The 13,932-nt window shown below is 41.3% G+C and overlaps 2 protein-coding genes across 5 annotated transcripts in view; both read left to right on the forward strand.

The window, feature by feature from the left end:
- Positions 1–13,932, forward strand: part of LOC142334808 (uncharacterized) — a 51,212-nt gene that overhangs the window by 29,568 nt on the left and 7,712 nt on the right. The window contains exons 3-6 of one of the 3 annotated variants that reach the window (XM_075383130.1): positions 118–660; positions 1,344–1,367; positions 5,638–5,973; positions 10,404–10,921. In XM_075383130.1, coding sequence (XP_075239245.1) covers positions 118–660; positions 1,344–1,367; positions 5,638–5,973; positions 10,404–10,921 — 1,421 coding nt within the window. The remainder of the gene's footprint in view (positions 1–117; positions 661–1,343; positions 1,368–5,637; positions 5,974–10,403; positions 10,922–13,932) is intronic. The other 2 variants (XM_075383131.1, XM_075383132.1) reach the window with 2 other exon arrangements.
- Positions 1–13,932, forward strand: part of LOC142334809 (uncharacterized) — a 45,889-nt gene that overhangs the window by 19,240 nt on the left and 12,717 nt on the right. The window lies entirely within an intron of this gene.

Raw genomic sequence — 13,932 nt, forward strand, 5'->3', positions numbered from 1 at the left:
CGTATCCTAAATTGCGTTTATTCAAATATTAAGAGTTATTAATGCTAAAATAAAAGCGATTGTAAGTCTGTTATAGCCGAGAGATTAGTGCTGTTGAGAATCATTGCATTATTTCAGCAGAACAAAATCAGCTGACTGGTCTCCAGAATGATGCCAGTCAAGTTGAGGGATCCACACTCTCCGAAGACACCCAATCGGCTCCAAAGCCTTTCAACGAGATACCAGAAAAAGTAGACATTTCCGATCTGCAAATAGAGGAACAGGGCGAAAGCATAATAACCGAAAATCAGTTGCGTGCTAGCAGTGAGGATGGAACTGACCTCAAAGATTTAGAGAAAACCCTGCCTGAAGAAAAATCAAAATTGCTAGAACAAATGAAACAGAAGCGAAATGCTGAACAAGAGATTTTAGCGAAGCTGCAGAAAAGTGAAGGTGAAGAAATATATCCTGAGTTCTCTAAGTTGTTGAAAGATGCAGTTGATTCTGAGATTAGAGTGAAGAAAGCTGTGCAGCAGTTGGACGAATTGATGAAAGCTGATCAGGTGCCTGTTGTCCTGCTCACATCCATTCGTCTCATCATGACCACAATTGATCATATGATAGAGACATTTGCAAAGAGAAACGTCCAAGTCCTGTTCGAAAGTGCGCTCCTCTTTGAACGTGAGTTCTCTATTATTCATTTCGAGCTTTAGGTTATTGGTTACTTTAGAATTTATTAAACTATGTCAAAATATGATTTATCATAACTGCCTAGTTCTATCTATCCCGCAACAACGTATCAAATTCTTTTGTCCCATTTTGTTAAAATGTAAGATGCTACTTTTTATTGGGAGTTATTTGAATTATGATTATGAAAAAGAGAGGTGGGATTTTATCAGCTGAATGTGAGTCAGTTTTGTAGCTGATTGAAGTCTGCAGATAAATGTTCCCGAAGCATGTATTGCTCGGGGTTGAATATGGCCAAGCTTGAATATTTTGAATTGCTCTCGGTCGAAGTTTGAAGCAGTTATTGTAAACGTGTCTTGCTTAACCGTCTTCTTCTAAAAACACTTTCGGTTTCAAGTCTCGAGTGACTTTTTTACGCTCGAATTTTTGATTTTTTTAGTGATTTGAATTCAGAAATCAAGTCGGTTGCTAAAATAAAATCGATGGTGAGCGCAGGCAGTAAATAGCCTGTGTAGCGTAGTTGTTAATGTCACAGACTGTAAACCCAGAGGTGGCGAGTTCGAACGAACCCTTCTCTGGGCATAAATTTTTAGAAGTTTCTAGTTTCGCCACAAGTTTGAGAGCAATTGGCCCGACGGTGGTCGGTTTATGGTTTATTTTTTAAGTGTTGGTTTCAGGGAATCAAAGAGTCAATGGGGAAGGTAACTTTTGATCTACCATTACTGTGTTAATCAATGAAATCTTTAGTTCTATTCCTTTTCATCCCAATTCCTTTAACCCCGCCTATCTTAATACCATATCATTTCACCCCGCAAACTTGTCACCCGAAGTCTTGTCCTAAAACCCTATGTATCCCTAATTTTGGGAGTTCTTTAGCCAAGCTATTCTTATTCTCGATCTTTAATGCTGCCAATTATATGAAGGATTAAAATAGGGTGAAATAATCGGGGTTAAATAATAGGGGTGAAGAGCGACACCGCAATCTTCATTTGCTATTTCTAAAAAATGTTTAGAACGTCTCTGTAGAATTGGCATTTATAGTTGATCATTTTTCATCTTCATTGTGTTTATTATAGCTGCGAAGCTGTAAGCGTAGTGGAGCTATGTTGTGGTGCTCTTGACTTTTTACGACTCGAAGCGGAGTATTGGTTTTTTGAGGTTTTTCTTCAACTGGAAGTATTATTTGTTCAAATCACGTTTTAACCTTAAAGCTTCAGTGAGTAAAATGCCATGTGAACTATTTTTTCTGAGCGAAAGAAGTTTTTTCTGATCTTCCGCTGCTTTCAATGAATGACTTTGACTTTGAAAATTGCTTTTGAGAGAATAGCGCGTATAGATTACCATTTTTAGCCGTTTTTTTGTCCCATTGGCCCCCGTTTGTTTTGGTATAATTTGTTTTTTTTTCGGGAATTAATTTTAAATCGATGCTGTGTTGTAACCCTCTGAAATTGACACTTGAGTGGTTTTGAGAGCATTATAATGAGTTTGAAGTCAAAAATGGGCACATTTCTTAATTGTTTAGCTAATTTATGGCTTTTTAATTTCGTTGTTTTTGGGTCTTTAGGCGGACTTTTGTTTGAAAAAATCAATTTACATGACAAATTCCTGGTGATAAATCGTGCATTGAACACCTTTTTTAAAATGTTCAAATAGTTTTTTTTTTACGTTTTTTCGTATTTTTCACATTCAAGCATGCAGCATTTTGTCACTCTACTAAATATCTATAGTTAGATAGCTCTACTGTTATTAGTTGTGGGTGCATTTTTTACAACCCCTAGACGCACGTGCCATATTTTTACAAAATGGTTTACTATATAATGACCCGTGCTCTGTAACTGGGGGAGCATAACGTACGTGGGTGGGGGGGGGGGGACAAACGAAAAAGATGCGATTTTTGCCTTTTTCTTAGATTTTTCTCAATCTTTTGGTTTGCAATGGATTTCATTTAAAAAAATTCAGCACTAAGAATGTTTTGAATTTCTATTTTTGACAATTTTGTCTATAATTGATTGCTATTTTTATCGGGGCTATGTTTTGGTAATAAACGTTTTTTTTCGCTTTTTAGCATTTTTGTCATGATTATTTGGCCTTTTTCATAATTTATTTTTTGAAATAGTTTGAGTACATTTTGTTCTATATTTTCAACAAGATAGGAGCGTAGCAATGTGTAACTGCGAAACAAAAATTTTTTTTGGGACCTAAGATAGTTTTTTAAAAATTCGGTTCAGTTTCTACAAAAATTAGCTGACCCCTGCTTTCAACTACTGTTTTTTTGTTTCGTAGAGTTAGATGCGAAGTTCCAAGTTTTTAGGACAGTTATCGTGAGTTATAATGACATTTTTAGCCAAGACACTTTTTTGCCTATAGTTTTTGTCCATCCTCAGAGTTTGGCCATTTTTCAACGTTATCAGATGTTTTAAAAACAAAATTTTGTATCAAAACAGTGTGTTTTTCTGTCGCAATTATGACTTAGTTTTAAATTTGTACATATTTGTTTGTATGAATTTTGATGTCATGATTATTTTTGTTCCAGCTTGATTCAATGCTCAATTCTTTCTCAATATGACAGGGGTTTAATTTTCTAATTGAATCTGATGATGTAATGAGTAATTCTTTCAAGACAAAAGTTGATGGTTTTGGCTGTAATTACAGTTTGGTTTTCAATGCTCCGACACTTCGAGTCGCTTCTGGAGTTTTTCCGGTTGTTTCGTCGTCTGACGCTCTTTTGATTTGAATTTTTTCTAGAATTTTCTTTCGCTTGTTTTTCAGTGATATTTTCACGCTTGATTTCTTGTTTTTTGCGTAATATAAATTGCGCTTATTCAGAAATTATGTCTGTAGCTAGAGCAAAATCGATAGTACGATTATCGAGAACGAGGGCTTGATAGCTTGTGGTAATTACGTCTTGATTATTTGGCCTTTTTCATAATTTATTTTTTGAAATAGTTTGAGTACATTTTGTTCTATATTTTCAACAAGAGAGGAGCGTAGCTTTTTTTGTGTCTGCAATTTGTAACTGCGAAACAAAAAATTTTTTTTGGGACCTAAGATAGTTTTTTTTAAAAAAATTCGGTTCAGTTTCTACAAAAATTAGCTGACTCCTGCTTTCACCTACTGTTCTTTTGTTTCGTAGAGTTAGTTGCGAAGTTCCAAGTTTTAGGACAGTTATCGTGAGTTATAATGACATTTTTAGCCAAGACACTTTTTTGCCTATAGTTTTTGTCCATCCTCAGAGTTTGGCCATTTTTCAACGTTATCAGATGTTTTAAAAACAAAATTTTGTATCAAAACAGTGTGTTTTTCTGTCGCAATTATGACTAAGTTTTAAATTTGTACATTTTTGTTTGTATGAATTTTGATGTCATGATTATTTTTGTTCCAGCTTGATTCAATGGTCAATTCTTTCTCAATATGACAGGGGTTTAATTTTCTAATTGAATCTATTGATGTAATGAGTAATTCTTTCAAGACAAAAGTTAATGGTTTTGGCTGTAATTACAGTTTGGTTTTCAATGCTCCGACGCTTCGAGTCGCTTCTGGAGTTCTTCCGGTTGTTTCGTCGTCTGACGCTCTTTTGATTTAATTTTGTTCTAGAATTTTCTTTCGCTAGACTTTTTCAGTGATATTTTCACGCTTTTTTTCTTGTTTTTTGCACAATATAAATTGCGCTTATTCAGAAATTATGTATGTAGCTAGAGCAAAATCGATAGTACGATTCTCGAGAACGAGGGCTTGATAGCTTGCGGTAATTACGTCAGAGATGGGGGTTGGAAACTCTTCATTGTCAAATCGGTTTCACCCAAAAGGGGTTTCTGTGATGCACCCCCTCTAAGTTAGATTTGTATGTTTAATAGCCGCGTCCTCAATTCCAGGCGGCTATTATAGCGGTCCTGAATTTTTTTTACTTCGTCTAACAGATTTGTTTTCGTCTTGCCCTGACTTCTTGGAATTGACTTTTTCAATGACTTACCTCACTCAAAAAAATTACTTCTGAACTCGCTTATGGAACTTTAAATTTTATGAGCATTTACTTATTCAAGGCCAATTGTTTGCATCTAAGTAGTGCCAAACATATGCCCTAATTCTTGATTATTAGAGTCTTGAGTTTTTGATTTCGAATATTAATTTTGGGATCTTCTCCGTTTGTGCCCCCAGTACGTTATGCCCCCCCCCCCCAGTTACAGAGCACGTGCCATTACATAGTAAGTCATTATGTAAAAAATATTGCATGTGCATCTGAGGGTTGCAAATAATATGCGCCCACTAAGCTGAGGGAGCACAAACGGAAAATATCCTAATTTTGTAAAGCCCTTTTAGGGCTTTCTCCTTATAGAGCTGATGTGTCTCATAAAAAAGACAGTCCAAAGCTAACCCAAAAAGTCTAGTGGTCTATTAAAGGACTGGTGGTCGATCTGTCTGTCTAATCTCTTTAGTTGTTTCAATTCATGGAAGGCCCCAAGCGTCTATCGCGGCTATTTTCCGGCAATCTGCCGGCTATGTTTTAAGCGGCAGCGATACATCCCCCTTGAATTAAATTTAAAATTTTAAAGGCGGCAATAACTCTCTGTTTCAACTCATTTCTGTATCGGTTTCTATACGTATTCTACGGCACGCAAGTCTCTTTCGCAGCTATTCCGGCAATCTGCCTGCTATTTTACAAATTATAATTACAAGTGCCATCTTCTTTTAGGTTATACAAAATATTATCAGTGCAAACACATGCATCACTTTGTTTACGTGTATATAGGAGGAAATTGTCCAACATTTTAATATCGGTGAACCTTAAATGAGGATTTCTTGTCAAAAATTAAAATTTCCGAATGAAAAATCGGACACAGCCTTGTCGAGTTGATTTTGTGTTCGAATCATCATCATCAGGTCAGTGATTAGTTCACTGAATGCAGGTGTGATTTTGGGGTGGAATAAATTGAAACAGCAGATTTGATAGAAATGAGTTTGAATGGGTTTTAGAACTGAGTGGAAAAAATACGGCTGGGTATATGGGGAGGCAGGCGGTGAAAACAGTGAAAGACTACATTGCGGGGCTTACAGAGTCGGCATATAACTTGGAACAACTGTTGTCTCTCATTGACTTCCACACTACTGTTCTACCCAGTGACTCTGAAATTGAGAAGATGAATTTTGAACAATTGAAAGCTCTGTTTGCGCTGCTTAGTGATAGATACGAGATTGACACTTACTTCAAAAAGGTGATCGAGAGACTCGTAAGTGATTACGAGAATCTAAACGAGAAGCTTGATGAAGAAAAAGAACAGTCAGATGACCACGCTACAAACGACCAAAAAGGTAGAAATGACAATTAATCAATAATTTCTATCAATTAAACCACATAACGTAATTCTAAGCATGCTTCAATGAAAATTCAATCATTTTTTGTCGTTAAGTTTTTGAAAAGCAGTTAAAACTTTTTCATAAATGCAGTCTCAAAAGTTTTTTGACCATTTTTTGCAAAATGTTTCAGTTTTCGTATGTTTGAATTCTGCTTTTTCCTATTTTTGTGTTCTCTTCTGGAGGATAGATCTTTGTATCGGATGACTAGTTATCTTTTCCATGTCTTAAATGCTGAACAATGAAATGCGTTCGTTTTTCTTCGAATTTTTAGTTCGATTTTTAACTTTCAAAGATCAAGAATGTCTTTCTTACGGTGTTCTTACATTGTGCCTATTTTCTTCACGTTCTAGTTAATCATTCTAGTTTTGTCCTGGCACCTATATTTTTTTCGGTATATTGATTTATTCAGTTGTTAAAAAATTGAATTTCAGCTTTTTGTTGGATTTTCCTCATTTCTTTGGTTTCAATTGATTTTATTCAACATTAAGGCGGTTATGAGAGTTTGATAGCAAGCCTTTTGCAAAATATCCACTTATTGCTTTTTACTGCAACTTTCTGCCGGCCTTGGCATTAATTTAAACGATTTTTTGAATTTGAATATTCTGCTGCTTATGTCTTTTCTATGATCAATTTAATTTTTGAATTAGTATGGAATCATGTTGTCTAGAATATGTACAACAAAGAAGAAGTGTTTGTTGTTTTCTGTCTTATTTGCAGTGATTAGAAGTGTAGTTTTAGTGGTTTTCTGATTCTTAAATTTGAGCATTCTTTAAATGATTTATCTTAGTTTTCAACTTATTGTTACTCTCTGCCCTTTGCTTTCGCGATCTTTTTAAGATTAGAATCCTGAATTATTTGAGGGCAATTGATAGCCTCGTGAATTTTCTCATCCTATCAGTATTTTGACCATCTTAATTATCGGATCTTTTTAACGTTATTACCAAACGTTTCAATAATATAAAATTTTGCTGCTTTTTTTCTCTTGGTGACAGTGGTTTGTTTCATCAATTTTTAGATCAGACATGGTGAGGCTTCAGCTGCAATTGCTTCAGCTGCAATTACGGTTTTTTGTGAAGTTTTGACGCTTCGAGTCGCTTCCGGAATTCTCCCGGCTATGTTTTTAAAGATCTGTTCGCACATTTTCATGATTTTTGAAGTCAAATTGGAGTAGTGATTTTGGTCACGCCGAAACAGGAAGTGGAGCGAAAAAGCGAGTGGTTTTGCGGCTTGAATTTTTTTCACTCTAATTTTAAAGTAGAGTGAGAGAACGGTGTTTGAACAAAAATTTGCTTTCTCGCTAGTGGATTTTTTTCACATGCGGCAATTATATTAGTCCTGTCGGTCTTTTTTTTATGCGATTTTTCGCTTGACCAATTTTTCGTCTGACGCTTTTGACTTTTCGTCCTCAAAAACAAGATAAACAGGTAGCGCCCAGCGGGAATTAAGTGCTCTTAGAGTCTTTCAGCTCTGTTTCAGCTCAAACTGCTTTGGAGACTTATACTTATGGTGTGAAGGGCGGTTCTTAGAGGTTGAAGACACCCCCACAGTTGACACCCCCACTACTGCCACCCCCCCCCCCACCCCTCTGCTGCCCCCCCCCCCCCCACCCCTCTGCTGCCCAACCACCCCTCCCTCCCCATCAGCCCCAGGTGCACCCCATACCCCCACGTGGATACTGACGATCCACCGATCTTCTTAGAGGTTGAAGACCCCCCCCCACCCCGACTGTTGCCGCCCCCATCAGCACCCCGTTGGTTTGATAATAGGGTTTGATAATAGGTTACTGCATAGTTTCTAGTGTTAAAAGAATGGTTTCAACATCGCGAATTTTTGCATTTTTTGACAAAACTTGAAAATTTTTAAAGGTTTTTGAAAATGTTTGTCGTTTCTTAGGTTTATCCAGCCTCAAGAGCCGAGGAGCCTCATCTAGGGTTTGTTAATAGGTTACTTTATAGTTTCTAGATGTACTGAAATTTTTTTCAAAATTTTATTAGGATTTTTAGCATTTTTTTTTACAAAAATAGCATTTTTAGAGTTTTTTGGACATTTGTTGTCTTTATTCAAGGTTTTTCAGCCTCAGGATTCAGAAAACCTTAAGGGTTTGATAATAGGTTGCTGCATAGTATCTAATGATAATAGAATGGTTTTCAACGTTTTAACATCACGAGTTTTGGCAGTTGTTTGATAAAAGTTGATTTTTTATTAAATTTTTCACAAAATTTATTGTCATTATCGTAGTTTTTCCAGCCCCAGGAAGCAGCAAACCTCCTATAGGCTTTGATGATACGTTACTGAAAAAAGTTTTTTTGGCCATAGAATAGTTTTCAACTTTTTAATATCACAAATTTTATCGATTTTTTTAAACAAAATTTGCAATTTTGTCATTTTTGTCATTTTATTAGGTTTAACTGGCCTCAAGAGCCAAGGAACCTCCTCTAGTGTTTGATAATAGGTAACTGTATGGTTTCTAGATGCAATGAAGATTTTTTCAAAGATTGTAACACCACTAGTTTTAGCATTTTTTAGAAAATTTTTTGGCAGTCTTCATGTTTATTGAAATTGTTTTTTTCAAGCTTTTTCCAGCCGCAAGAGGCAAAAAACCTCTAGGCTTTGGTAATAGGTTACTGCGTTGTTTTCGTATGCAATGTTTTGTTTTTCAAGATATTAAAATCACGAATTAAGCAATTTTTTAAAACTCTTATGCAATTTTTTCAAGTTTTTTTTAATTGTTTTGATTTTTTTATTTGATCGTGCACAAGGGAACTCCTTCAATATTTGATAGTAATTGACAGTAAGCTGCTGTATAGTTTCCAGAGTTAATGGAATGGTTATCACTATGTTAATGACTCGAATTTCAGCAATTTTTTGATAAAATTTTGAAAAATTTTTTGAATAATTATTATGTTCCAAGCGTATGGATCTTTATTGGCCAGCAAAACTGTTTAAGGCTTGAAATAGGGATACTGGATAGTCTCTTGAGACAATGGAATGGTGTTTTGATGATAATAATTTCACCGAATTTAGCAAGATTTTGTTTTAATTTGCTGTTTTTGTCCTTTTCTGAGTTTAACGATCATTACTGGCTAACGAAGCTTTTTAATTCTTGCAGATGGGTTATATGACAAAAATCTAGACGCGAACTTTTTTTGAAAATTTCACTGCGATATGTGGAAACTTTTTTTTCTGCATTTTGCTTTTTCAGTTTTTTATTTGATTTAGTTACTATCAAGGCTAGAAAACTTGAAGTTGTAGGATCAAATCTCATTATGGAGAAAATTCCTAGTTCTCTCTCTCTCTGTTGTTTGGCGTTTTTTTGCTTCTTTTTTTCCTACACGTTTTATCTCGCACTCTCTCTCTCCTTAACTCTTTTGTTGATGCCGCTTTTCAGCGGCTGTTATGTGGCGTGAGGTCATCGTCTATTACCCTAACCTCACGCCCCTTCAATCAAGGTAAAGCTAACCTCACTAAACAGTGGCTAGGTATTGACGAAGCCAACCGCTCGACGGTCGTTTGAGAGCAATTCGCCCGACGTTAGTCGGTTATGTTTGGGGACATCGTGGTTTTTTTTAATTTGTCTCCATCGATGATTCTTACGACCTGACTTCTTGAATTGACTTTTTCAATGACTTCAGTGACTTCTACTGCTTTGCAGTTAAAATTTGTGCGTGTGACGTCGTTTATGCTTTTAGGTCAATTGCGTGACTTAACTTACTAAAAAATGACTTCTGAACTCACTTATGGAACTTTAAATTTCAGGAACAGTTACTGTGAAGATCAATAGTGTGCATCTAGGTAGTGCCAAACTTATATGCCCTAGTTCTTGAGTATTAGTCTTGAGTTTTTGATTTCGAATAGCAAATTTGAATAGGCTCTTTTGGGGTTTTTCCTTATAGAGCGTATATGTCTCATAAAAATGACAGTCCGAATCTAACCCAAAAAGTCTAGTGGTCTATTAAAGGACTGGTGGTCGATCTGTCTATCTTATTTCTTTAGTTGTTTCAGTTCATGGAAGGCCACAAGCGTCTATCGTGGCTATTTTCCGGCAATCTGCCGGCTATGTTTGTTAAGTTACCTAAAATGTGTTAAATTGGATACCAGAGCTTCCGTTTTTTTAACAAAAATAGGTTTCGTCGGTGAATAGACCTGTTTCTGTTTTAAACATTTCTCGTATCAACCAATGAATTCAAATTAAATTAGAAAAGAGTTGCTGTTTTGTATGATGATAAAAATAAAAAACATCAAATTTCACTTTCTATTAAAGAACCAAAAGAAGAAATGTTAATCTTGACATCTGATTGGTTTTGCACTGTTTGGCACTGCTAATCAACCACGACTACGCCAAACTAGGATTCTCTGAATTTAAAAAAGTTCAATTTTTTGTTTAGATAAAGCGCAATTAACACTGGAACAAGTTTTGCAATCTTTGCGAGACAGTATGAAACATACGAGGCAATACTTTTTCACTGTCGAAGCTCACAAGTTTCTAAATGCCAGAGAACCGTTGGAAGAGACAAAGACCACTAGCATTGTTGATCCAGACACCATTCCCAGAAAGAAACCAAAGAGTTCTGTAATAGAGGAGTTAAAGCGTAGACGAGCACAGAAGGCCAGTAAAGATCCCCCGCTGGGCTTTACTCCAAAACCCTCAGAGCTGGAAGAGTACAAAGCAGTAATGCTTAATGGTGACAGATGGGCAAAGTTGCTGAACATATTGGCGGATGGAATGGAGAATCCAGCCAAGATGGTGGTGAAAGTGAAGCTGTCTCAGCTCCCGGGAGCGGAAGATGGTATCGACGGTGGGATTTTGGGAAGTTCGAATGCATTGAAAGATGAGATTACAATTCAAGTAGACGAAAAGGATCTCCCAATGGATGCATTAGCTGACAATGTTCAAGAGTTAGAAGTATGTACCCCAGGTGGCATCTTTTTAATTGTTCTCAAACCAAGTTTTTAACAATTATATTAGTTCAGTAGTCTTTTTATGCGATTTTTCAGTTGACGGATTTTTTGTCTGACCCATTTGACTTTTCGTCCTGAAAAACGGGATAAACAGGTAAATGCGATTCACTGAAAATCGGGTGACATGAATTCATGATGTAAAGGGCTCTGTGAGTTTCACCCCTCCCCCTCTCACATGAGCCCCCATTCAACCCCCTAACCCCTCACTTAAGCTCCCCATTCAACCCCGTCCCTCTACCCACCCGCGTGCTCTTGTCCTGTCCCCACCCCACCTCCTCCATGCGCTCTCGTATTGTACCCCTCCGCGGTCACCCCATGCCCTTGCAATTATGCTTAATCTAGCTTCCCTAAACTGCAGCTAGCTGCTGACGAAGCCAACTCATCGACAGTCGTTTGAGAACACTTCGCCCGACGTTAGGCGGTTGTTTATTTGCTCTCGAAGGAAGTTGGAAGCAATTATTGTATACAAACTTTTAAAAGCCGTGAGGAGGTGTATTGACAGGTTTTTTTAAAACCTGAAGTGAAATTCTTCGTGACTTTTATTTTGACTTCCCTGTTATCGAACTCTACCTTCTGTTTTCTAACGTGACTTTAACGTAACATAGTATCTAATGTATAGTAATTACGAACTTCTGGCATTGTTCAAGGTCCAAAAGTGATGTTGAGAGGTTTCCTTACAAAAGCATAGCACTCCATCCTTCCTATTCAAAGTACTGACGCCCCCGACCTGACTTACCTACCCTTCAACGGTCATTTTTATTTATTGAAGATTTTCGCTTCTCTGTTTTTACTTTGAGAGCTGATCAGATTTATGCCCTGGAGCGTTACCAGTTTATCCTGTTTTGAAAACAGAAAGTCAAACTGCCCCCGCTTCAGCCTCATCCCCACTCCAGCCTCACCCCCGCTCCAACCTCAGCCCCACTCCAGCCTCATCCCCACTCCAGCCTCACCCCTGCTCCAGCCTCATCCCCACTCCAGCCTCAGCCCCACTCCAGCCTCATCACCACTCCAGCCTCACCCCCACTCCAGCCTCACCCCTGCTCAAGACTCATCCCCACTCCAGCCTCACCCCCGCTCCAACCTCAGCCCCACTCCAGCCTCATCCCCACTCCAGCCTCACCCCCACTCCAGCCTCACCCCCGCTCCAGCCTCATCCCCACTCCAGCCTCATCCCCACTCCAGCCTCATCCCCACTCCAGCCTCATCCCCACTCCAGCCTCACCCCCACTCCAGCCCCATCCCCACTGCAGCCTCACCCCCGCTCCAGCCTCACCCCCGCTCCAGCCTCATCCCCACTCCAGCCTCACCCCCGCTCCAGCCTCATCCCCACTCCAGCCTCACCCCCGCTCCAGGCTCATCCCCAGTCCAGCCTCGTCCCCATTCCAGCCTCACCCCCGCTCCAGCCTCACCCCCGCTCAAGCCTCATCCCCTTTCCAGCCTCATCCCCACTCCAGCCTCACCCCTGCTCCAGCCTCATCCCCACTCCAGCCTCACCCCCGCTCCAGCCTCACCCCCGCTCCAGCCTCATCCCCACTCCAGCCTCACCCCCGCTCCAGCCTCACCCCCGCTCCAGCCTCATCCCCACTCCAGCCTCACCCCCGCTCCAGCCTCATCCCCACTCCAGCCTCACCCCCGCTCCAGGCTCATCCCCAGTCCAGCCTCGTCCCCACTCCAGCCTCACCCCCGCTCCAGCCTCATCCCCACTCCAGCCTCATCCCCACTCCAGCCTCATCCCCACTCCAGCCTCACCCCCGCTCCAGCCTCATCCCCACTCCAGCCTCAGCCCCACTCCAGCCTCAGCCCCACTCCAGCCTCATCCCCATTCCAGCCTCACCCCCACTCCAGCCTCACCCCTGCTCAAGCCTCATCCCCACTCCAGCCTCACCCCGCTCCAGCCTCACCCCCGCTCCAGCCTCATCCACAATCCAGCCTCAGCCGCACTCCAGCCTCATCCCTACTCCAGCCTCATCCCCGCTCCAGCCTCACCCCCACTCCAGCCTCACCCCCACTCCAGCCTCACCCCCGCTCCAGCCTCATCCCCACTCCAGCCTCATCCCCAGTCCAGCCTCGTCCCCACTCCAGCCTCACCCCCGCTCCAGCCTCATCCCCACTCCAGCCTCAGCCCCACTCCAGCCTCAGCCCCACTCCAGCCTCATCCCCATTCCAGCCTCACCCCCACTCCAGCCTCACCCCTGCTCAAGCCTCATCCCCGCTCCAGCCTCACCCCCACTCCAGCCTCACCCCTGCTCAAGCCTCATCCCCACTCCAGCCTCACCCCCGCTCCAACCTCAGCCCCACTCCAGCCTCATCCCCACTCCAGCCTCACCCCCACTCCAGCCTCACCCCCGCTCCAGCCTCATCCCCACTCCAGCCTCATCCCCAGTCCAGCCTCGTCCCCACTCCAGCCTCACCCCCGCTCCAGCCTCATCCCCACTCCAGCCTCAGCCCCACTCCAGCCTCAGCCCCACTCCAGCCTCATCCCCATTCCAGCCTCACCCCCACTCCAGCCTCACCCCTGCTCAAGCCTCATCCCCACTCCAGCCTCACCCCGCTCCAGCCTCACCCCCGCTCCAGCCTCATCCCCACTCCAGCCTCACCCCCGCTCCAGCCTCATCCCCACTCCAGCCTCACCCCCGCTCCAGGCTCATCCCCAGTCCAGCCTCGTCCCCACTCCAGCCTCATTCCGCTCCAGCCTCACCCCCGCTCAAGCCTCATCCCCTTTCCAGCCTCATCCCCACACCAGCCTCACCCCCGCTCCAGCCTCATCCCCACTCCAGCCTCATCCCCACTCCAGCCTCACCACCGCTCCAGGCTCATCCCCAGTCCAGCCTCGTCCCCACTCCAGCCTCACCCCCGCTCCAGCCTCATCACCACTCCAGCCTCATCCCCACTCCAGCCTCATCCCCACTCCAGCCTCACCCCCGCTCAAGCCTCATCCACACTCCAGCCTCATCC

This window comes from Convolutriloba macropyga, chromosome 2 (assembly GCF_964194025.1).
Source record: "Convolutriloba macropyga chromosome 2, txConMacr16.3, whole genome shotgun sequence".
Lineage (NCBI taxonomy): Eukaryota > Metazoa > Xenacoelomorpha > Acoela > Convolutidae > Convolutriloba > Convolutriloba macropyga.